At 49.5% G+C, this 10,000-nt stretch overlaps 1 protein-coding gene across 4 annotated transcripts in view; it reads right to left on the bottom strand.

The window, feature by feature from the left end:
• Positions 1–10,000, bottom strand: part of klc1b (kinesin light chain 1b) — a 33,940-nt gene that overhangs the window by 23,455 nt on the left and 485 nt on the right. For 3 of the 4 annotated variants that reach the window (XM_084093848.1, XM_084093850.1, XM_084093851.1), the window contains exons 2-4: positions 5,760–6,016; positions 2,681–2,911; positions 1,791–1,869 (exon numbers count right to left, since the gene is read on the bottom strand). In XM_084093848.1, coding sequence (XP_083949974.1) covers positions 1,791–1,869; positions 2,681–2,911; positions 5,760–6,008 — 559 coding nt within the window. In that variant the 5' untranslated portion in view covers positions 6,009–6,016. Of the gene's footprint in view, positions 1–1,790; positions 1,870–2,680; positions 2,912–5,759; positions 6,017–7,645; positions 7,714–10,000 lie in introns of all 4 variants that reach the window. The other variant, XM_084093849.1, reaches the window with a different exon arrangement.

Here is a 10,000-nt window from a genome sequence, read left to right as displayed (position 1 = left end):
CGGGCTTACAGAGGTCAGGGGTCACGGGCTTACAGAGGTCTGGGTCACGGGCTTACAGAGGTCAGGGGTCACAGGCTTACAGAGGTCTGGGTCACGGGCTTACAGAGGTCAGGGGTCACGGGCTTACAGAGGTCTGGGTCACGGGCTTACAGAGGTCAGGGGTCACGGGCTTACAGAGGTCTGGGTCACGGGCTTACAGAGGTCAGGGGTCACAGGCTTACAGAGGTCTGGGTCACGGGCTTACAGAGGTCTGGGTCACGGGCTTACAGAGGTCAGGGGTCACAGGCTTACAGAGGTCTGGGTCACGGGCTTACAGAGGTCAGGGGTCACGGGCTTACAGAGGTCTGGGTCACGGGCTTACAGAGGTCAGGGGTCACGGGCTTACAGAGGTCAGGGCTCACGGGCTTACAGAGGTCAGGGGTCACAGACTTACAGAGGTCAAGGGTCACGGGCTTACAGAGGTCTGGGGTCACAGGCTTACAGAGGTCAGGGGTCACGGGCTTACAGAGGTCAGGGGTCACGGGCTTACAGAGGTCTGGGTCACGGGCTTACAGAGGTCAGGGGTCACAGGCTTACAGAGGTCTGGGTCACGGGCTTACAGAGGTCAGGGGTCACGGGCTTACAGAGGTCTGGGTCACGGGCTTACAGAGGTCAGGGGTCACGGGCTTACAGAGGTCAGGGCTCACGGGCTTACAGAGGTCAGGGGTCACAGACTTACAGAGGTCAAGGGTCACGGGCTTACAGAGGTCTGGGGTCACAGGCTTACAGAGGTCTGGGTCACGGGCTTACAGAGGTCAGGGGTCACGGGCTTACAGAGGTCTGGGTCACGGGCTTACAGAGGTCAGGGGTCACGGGCTTACAGAGGTCAGGGCTCACGGGCTTACAGAGGTCAGGGGTCACAGACTTACAGAGGTCAAGGGTCACAGGCTTACAGAGGTCTGGGGGGACAGGCTTACAGAGGTCAAGGGTCACAGACTTACAGAGGTCAGGGGTCACAGGCTTACAGAGGTCAAGAGTCACAGGCTTACAGAGGTCAAGGGTCACAGGCTTACAGAGGTCAGGGGTCACAGGCTTACAGAGGTCAGGGGTCACAGGCTTACAGAGGTCAAGGGTCACAGGCTTACAGAGGTCTGGGGTCACAGGCTTACAGAGGTCAAGGGTCACAGGCTTACAGAGGTCAGGGGTCACAGGCTTACAGAGGTCAAGGGTCACAGGCTTACAGAGGTCTGGGGTCACAGGCTTACAGAGGTCAGGGGTCATAGGCTGGTCTGCTTTCCGACAGGTCCCAGAAAACTCACAGGTTTTGGGTCGGGTTCGGGTTACTGTTTAATGAATGGATTGGGTTTGTAACTAAGAAAAACTATATAGGTTATACATGTATATATAGTTTGCGTGCCGTGTGCTTGCTGTGATCGTAAATAAAAGCATGAGAGAGAGAAGGTACGTGTGCAGTTTCAGCCTCTGATGGCGGTGTTGTGACTGAAAGACTGCGAGCGGGAGCACATGCACACTATTTCAGCCACAGCACCGCCCTCAGAGGCTGAAACATCAGCTCTCGACACTGTTCTCTTCCTTCATAACTCACACCGAGAAGGATATATTTGTGTGAATAGTTGTGCAACACTGGTTCAGAAACGGACACTGTGAGAAACGGACCTCGGGTTCGGGCCTGAAATATAATCGTAATGGTCGGGTCAGGTCGGGTTCGGGCTCAGTTTTAACCCCGTGCAGAACTCTACTCAGGGTTAATGTGACGGTTCACGAGCGCGCGTGTGTGAGGGTTCACGTACTTCCTTGAGTGTGTTCCTCCTCGTCGTTGGGGAAGAGGTCGTCCAGAGAGTCCTTGGGCGGCTCTCCGTCCTTCTCCTCCTGCACACACAGCAGATCCAGTTACTGATAAAAATGCTGTTTTTTTTTTTGCTATTCATAGTTTATTAAGTAATATTAACAAATGCAACTTTTGATTTTCAGTAAATTTTAAGTAAGATTTTAAGTAAATGTTGAAATTACCAGTAACTTGATTGATAAGTATAGCTCAGCATTGAATGCGACACTGGTTACAGTGATTAATAGAGGAGCCAGTTCTCCGCCTGAGGAATCATTCGCACAGACGCTGCACTCACACACTCAGCCGCAATACTGGGGGCTTCGCACCGCTAGTTCTAGGAACTCAGTTCAGGATCTCTAGCCACCAGGCTGGTTCCCCTAGGAACGTTTTCCTGGTTGCGTTCACACCGCTAGTAGGAACTCTGAAGTGACGTAAGCCGCGCTTGTTGTTGAGACTTTTATTTTGACGGCGCTGAGAACGCCGTAGCCTGAGCTAATAAACAGCGCAAAGATTGAGAGGCTCATCTATCACAGTTTTACATGTTTGTAGAGTTAGTTTCCGGAGTAAATATATAGGCTATGATCGGTGTGTTTACAAAGCCTTTTTAAAAATGGCGGGTGCTGGTGTTTCGCGTGCGTTCGGCCAATCAGTGAACACTACCGTCACTGTAGTTCCTATAGCGCTGGTCTAGACCGACTCTGAAGTAGGAGTAAATTAGTTCCTCCAAAAGGAGTTCCTATAACTAAAATAGTTCCTAATTCCTGCGGTGCGAAAGCCCCTACTGAAACATGGCTAGCACATTTGAGCGGATCGCTGGACTGAGTAATGCGCGTCAGTAATGCACCACCTCACCGAGGGAGACACGTCCTCGTCGTACTTCTTGAGCTGGTTCATGAACTCCAGGTGTTTCTTCTCCTCCTCCAGCTGGGCCACGCTCTGCTCGCTCTTCTGCAGCTTCTGCTGAGTGTTGGCCAGCTCGTCCCGGAGCCACTGGTTCTCCTGGCAGAGCCGGCGCACCTGAGCTCGCAGCTTCTGCTTCTCGGACTCCACCGCGGTCAGGTGGTTCGACAGAGCCATCATCACCTGGACACACGAGCACACTTCATTCAGCCAGAACAAGCACTGGGACACACGCACTGGCTCACTCTCTGAAGTCAATATGAAACGGGATTCAGATCATGTGACTGACATATCTGTTGCTTTAAAGCGGAAACTGAAGCTGTGATTCTGAAACCATCGGGGCCTTAAAAGAGTCGTTCACTTCAGAATTAAAATTTCCTGATAATTTACTCTCTCCCTCGTCATGCGTTTCTTTCTTCAGTCGGAAAGATGTTTCCCCATATAGTGTCTTCAATGGGGTCCAACGGGTCGAAGGTCCAGATGTGAGTTTCAGTGCAGCTTCAAAGTCTCGACCTGATCCAGCCGAGGAATAAGAGTCTCATCTAGACAAACCAGCGGACATTTTACAACAAAATAAACATTTATAAACTTTAAACCACTAATGCTCGTCTTGCACGTCCATGAATTCACGCATTACGTAATCAGGTTGAAAGGTGGCTGATGTAGACGGAGAATGTAGAGTAGAGCGAATAACTCCTCCAACTTCAGAATCGTCCAACATCGTTGTTTTACCTTTTATTTATTTATGTTTTTTGTAAAGGGCGTTTGATTTAGTCTTTGCACGTTCACTTTGTAAACACTAGATCTGTTCTTACGCCTACGTCTCGCTTGACCTTTCAACCTGATTACATAATGTGTGTCGCATCACAGCTAGTGCAAGATGAGCATTTGTGGTTAAAAGTATATAAATGTTTATTTTGTTATAAATGGCCGCTGGTTTGTCTAGATGAGACTCTTATTCCTCGGCTGGATCGTGTCGAGACTTTGAAGCTGCACTGAAACTCACATCTGGACCTTCGACCCGTTGGACCCCATTGAAGACACTATATGGAGAAACATCTTTTCCACTGAAGAAAGAAACGCATGAACATTTCGGATGACGAGGGGAGAGTAAATTATCAGGAAATTTTAATTCTGAAGTGAACTACTCCTTTAAGAGTGAGTGAATGAAACGCTTGACCCCTGACCCCTGCCCCCTGCCCTCACCTGTGCGTCTCCCAGCCCTTGACCCCTGCCCTCACCTGTGCCTCTCCCAGCCCTTGACCCCTACCCTCACCTGTGCCTTGACCCCTGCCCTCACCTGTGCCTCTCCCAGCCCCTGACCCCTACCCTCACCTGTGCCTCTCCCAGCCCTTGACCCCTGCCCTCACCTGTGCCTCTCCCAGCCCTTGACCCCTACCCTCACCTGTGCCTTGACCCCTACCCTCACCTGTGCCTCTCCCAGCCCCTGACCCCTGCGCATCACCTGTGCCTGACCCCTGACCTCGCCTGTGCCTCTCCCAGCCCTTGACCCCTGACCTCACCTGTGTCTCTCCCAGCCCTTGACCCCTGCCCTCACCTGTGCCTCTCCCAGCCCCTGACCCCACCTGTGCCTCTCCCAGCCCCTGACCCCTGACCTCACCTGTGCCTGACCCCTGACCTCACCTGTGCCTCTCCCAGCCCTTGATCCCTGCGCATCACCTGTGTCTCTCCCAGCCCCTGACCCCGCCTGTGCCTCTCCCAGCCCTTGACCCCTGACCTCACCTGTGTCTCTCCCAGCCCTTGACCCCTGCCCTCACCTGTGCCTCTCCCAGCCCCTGACCCCACCTGTGCCTCTCCCAGCCCCTGACCCCTGACCTCACCTGTGCCTGACCCCTGCGCATCACCTGTGTCTCTCCCAGCCCGACCCCTGACCTCACCTGTGCCTGACCTCTGCCCTCACCTGTGCCTCTCCCAGCCCCTGACCCCTCCCCTCACCTGTGCCTCTCCCAACCCCTGACCTCACCGTGCCTCTCCCAGCCCCTGACCCCTCCCCTCACCTGTGCCTCTCCCAACCCCTGACCCCTCCCCTCACCTGTGCCTCTCCCAACCCGACCTCACCGTGCCTCTCCCAGCCCCTGACCCCTCACCTGTGCCTCTCCCAGCCCTTGACCCCTGCCCTCACCTGTGCCTCTCCCAGCCCTTGACCCCTGCCCTCACCTGTGCCTCTCCCAGCCCTTGACCCCTGCCCTCACCTGTGCCTCTCCCAGCCCTTGACCCCTGCCCTCACCTGTGCCTCTCCCAGCCCTTGACCCCTACCCTCACCTGTGCCTCTCCCAGCCCTTGACCCCTACCCTCACCTGTGCCTCTCCCAGCCCCTGACCCCACCTGTGCCTCTCCCAGCCCCTGACCCCACCTGTGCCTCTCCCAGCCCCTGACCCCTGCCCTCACCTGTGCCTCTCCCAGCCCCTGACCCCTGACCTCACCTGTGCCTGACCCCTGACCTCACCTGTGCCTCTCCCAGCCCTTGATCCCTGCGCATCACCTGTGTCTCTCCCAGCCCCTGACCCCGCCTGTGCCTCTCCCAGCCCTTGACCCCTGACCTCACCTGTGTCTCTCCCAGCCCTTGACCCCTGCCCTCACCTGTGCCTCTCCCAGCCCCTGACCCCACCTGTGCCTCTCCCAGCCCCTGACCCCTGACCTCACCTGTGCCTGACCCCTGCGCATCACCTGTGTCTCTCCCAGCCCGACCCCTGACCTCACCTGTGCCTGACCTCTGCCCTCACCTGTGCCTCTCCCAGCCCCTGACCCCTCCCCTCACCTGTGCCTCTCCCAACCCCTGACCTCACCGTGCCTCTCCCAGCCCCTGACCCCTCCCCTCACCTGTGCCTCTCCCAACCCCTGACCTCACCGTGCCTCTCCCAGCCCCTGACCCCTCCCCTCACCTGTGCCTCTCCCAGCCCTTGACCCCTGCCCTCACCTGTGCCTCTCCCAGCCCCTGACCCCTGCCCTCACCTGTGCCTCTCCCAGCCCTTGACCCCTGACCTCACCTGTGCCTGACCCCTGACCTCACCTGTGCCTCTCCCAGCCCCAGCTCGATCATCTCCACAGACTTGCGCAGCAGGCTGGACTTCTCGTGCACCACGTTGGCCTCCTCGTCCTTCTTCAGGCACTTGATGGTCTCCAGGAGGCTGTGCAGGATTGAGTTGTGCTCGTTCTTCAGCGCCTCCAGGCCCTGGATCACCAGCTTGGTGTTGGAGATGATCTCCTCCTGCGACAGCTTCTCCAGCTTCTCATCTCGAGGGTACAGGAGGGCAGACATGATCCGGCCTGAGGACACGGGCACACAGAGACCATGAGGAGGGTTAGTGGCAGTGCTGTCCACCGAAGTGAGGATCTGTCACGCTATATTAAAGCTGACGCATTACGCCCCTCTTCACCAGATGTAAATCTGTGGCGTCCCCAGAATGTGTCTGAACCAGCTCAAAATACCAGATCATTTATAAGAGCTTGTCAAATTTGTCAAAAACACCACAGACACATAAACAACATTAAAAGCTGTATTTTCACCACAGGAGGACTTTAAAGGTTCTTCACACGAATGAAACAAGGTTCTTTGAGGAACTGAAATGGTTCTTGTATGGCATCGCTGTGAATAAAACCCTTTTGAACCTTTATTTTTAAGAGTGTAGACTAAAAGATTCAACAGAATGAATTAAATACGTTTAATTTATAAAGCACGTTTAAGTTCAGCAGAGTGCTGTACGAAAACAATTATGAGAAATAGAATTCTTATGATTGTGGGCGGATCTCGGGCAATAAATGTGATGGGTAAGCTGACAGGCTGGGAAGGACACTGAATAAAAAAGGAAGGAGCAGATTTATTATATCGAGAGATTGAGTATTGTTGACCCAGCGGACATGTTCACTTGAGGTTTATCCACTCTGTGTGCATGAAATAAACACTGACAGTCAAAACACACCATCAGCACTAAAGCACTAAAGGTCCCCGCTTTTGTCAATGATTTCGTCCCTCCAAAACAGTTTCAGCCAAAACCGAAAATGAATTTACATTTTCCTAAATGCCAGAGCATCAGTTAGTGTAGATCAGCTCGACAGCTCGAGATCAGGCGTGAGCTTCAGAGGAACTCCAGCTCGTATCAAACACGCCATTTCCCTAGATAACATCCGTATTCTCCACGCAGTCCTCCACACACACACACACACGTCAGGAGCGTGGAGACGCGTGACGGCTCAGATACAAGTGTACCACACACTGCATGACTGATGTGATCATCGTTACCATGACGAACCACAGGAAGACATCAGATACAGTCATCACTGATGTTTCAACACGACGAGCCAATCAGGAGGAGGCGGCAGAGTCCAGACAGCCAATCACACACACACATTACTAATACTGATGATTCTTCCTGTAGTTCAGCGTTTCACAAACTGGGCTCGCGAGATCATGCAGAGATAATTAACGGAAAGATCCTAAAAAAGATGAATATTTTATTTATTTACTTGCACTGCAACAAACATGTTTACTGAAAAATGCATTAAAATGAAGTGAGTTTGTGATCAAAACGAGAACAAATATGTCAGAAAAATAAACTTAATTAAAAGGGAAAACAATATTATTTTTCTTTTCCACTGGCAGATATTAGTTCTCGTTTAAAGAACAAACTACATTTTTTGATATACTTTTTTCATTAAACAAGACTTGATATCTTCAGTAATTTTGCTTCTCCAGTAAATGTGTCTTGAGTTAAGAATGTTTAGATATTTGTGCTGGAAAACGAGACAAAAATCTCTCACACACACACACACACACACACACAGACATTGAACTGAACCACAGACACACACACACAGAACACTGACTGAAGTGCACCGCAAACGGCCTGGAAGATATAACACATCATCAGTGTGTGTGTGTGTGTGTGTTGATCTCACCGTCAGCACCAATGATGAAACAACTCCAGTCTCAGCGACACACACAGGAAACAGAAGAACACACACGACTGAAGTGAGCGATGGCCGACACCCATCAGAACACAGAAGAGAGAGAGAGAGAGAGTGAGTGTGTGTGTGTGTGTGTGTGTGTGTGTGTGCGCATCATCAGCCCCACCCTCACAGAGACTGACAGACGGGAGGGGGAGGATGTATCTGAAACACACACACACACACACACACACACACACATGTGATCAGAACCACAGATTCACATCAAACACAACCACTGCAGTGACCTCTGACCCCTGACCCCGCTCAGGTCATCAGTCATTCGCTCCCCTCCTCCATGCGGTTCTCCAGGGGAATTGAGCTGCTTTTACTTTTAAATGCTGTGGTTTCTCCAGAGGGTTAAAGGTTTGACATTATGCATAAATTATATTTGACTCAAACGCATGCTTCATGTTTCAGCTGTTTATGATGGGCTAGTTTTGCTGACATGCCCCGCCCCTTTCCACGACACATGCCCCGCCCCTTTCCACGACACATGCAGCGTGAGAGTGTGTGATGTCAGACTGACAGCTGAAGAGTCATCACACACACACATTCTCTCTCTCTCTGCTGAATAAAATGATTAAAGATTCATAAAGTAAAATTACAATAAAGAATTTTTAAATAAAAACAATCAAAGTAAAATACTATAAATATTTTTTTACATTAAAAAAATAAATAAAATAAAAGCAGTTAATATAACAATTATATTAATAAAACACTAACTAAAAATATGATATAAAAAATAAATAATTTAAACTAAAAAACAAAAATAAAACACTTACTAAAAATATATATATTTTTACATACAATTTAAAATAAATAATTTAAAATAAAAAATAAAGCAAAATAAAGCACTTGCTAAAACAGATGTTATTAGTTCTTGTGTTCATCACTGACATCAGAGAACTGCGAATATGCGACAATATTAACTGTAAAGCTCAGGGTTCTTCAGCCGAACGGGTGTGCGTGTGTGTGTGTGTGAGTGTGTGTGTGTGTGTGTGTGTGTGTGTGTGTGTGTGTGTGTGAGTGTGTGTGTGTGTGTTACGCTACAGGTTACAGCTCATCTCAGTCTATAAACACACACACGAAGGTCTATAATGAGAGAATATACTCAGCGCTCTGAATCACACACACACACACACACACACACACACACACACACACACACACACACACAACATGAGTTTCGAACTGGGAGGATTTCCTCCTGGTTTACAGAGAATCTGATGTTTAAAACACTGATTCTGATCAATGACAATGGTGTGTGTGTGTGTGTGTGTGTGTGTGTGTGTGTGTGATCATCGAGAACACTGAGCTCAGGATTATTACACTGCAGAAACACTCAATCCTCTCATATTCCCTTTAATCACATCAAACCTGGAATATACCAGCGCTTTATAAAATAAAGTTTATTATTATTATATTATATACAGTTACAGTGACATGAACTCCTATAAATCAGACAAGCACATTGTGAAGAACACACACACAAGAACTGGAGCGACGGGTCAGACGAGTATCACACACACACCAGAAACAACACACACAGATCTGAGCTGACCGTAACTTACACACACACACACACACACACACACACACACACACACACACACACAAGTTTTGGTTCCTTGCCACTGTCGCCTTTGGCTTTTGTCTCGCTCAGTCGAGGACATTTAATTTATTATCCCCCAATATTACAGATCTCCTGCATTACAGCATTACATGAGAACTGAGCGGACGATGACATCACGGCTTTCTCCAGAGAGGATATATATATATAAATGAACTAAATTAATAACTTTTTTTACAACAAACATCACTGAACTGACTTCAGCTGGACTGACACTTTATTCTTCTAGAAATAAACTTTATTGCATTATTCTCCTGTTATCTCTGTAAAGCTGCTCTGAAACACTGTACTGTAAAAAGCACTAAATAAATAAAGGTGACTGACACACTCACACACACACACACACACACACACACACACACACTCACACACACACACACACTCTCACACTCACTCTCACACACAGTTGGAGGAGTTATGCTTTGATAAACCTAGAAAACACAACTTATCAGCCAATTAAACTATTTAAATGAAAGATTTCAGATGTAATATGAGGAGGACGAGTCTGTTCACTGGAGCTTAACATGACAATATAATGAAAGAGGAACAGATTCTTATTTTGGACTATTAGCATAACATAATATTACAGTTACAGTTACAGTTATATATCATATCATAGACAGATCTGTGGTGAACACTCCTGTTTCTGGAGCGGATTATAAACACCACAAGGC

Source organism: Abramis brama (genome assembly GCF_963993115.1).
Source record: "Abramis brama genome assembly, chromosome: 19".
Taxonomy (NCBI): Eukaryota; Metazoa; Chordata; class Actinopteri; order Cypriniformes; family Leuciscidae; genus Abramis; species Abramis brama.
Note: the sequence above shows the minus strand (reverse complement) of the source record. Positions and strands in the feature narration are given on the sequence as shown.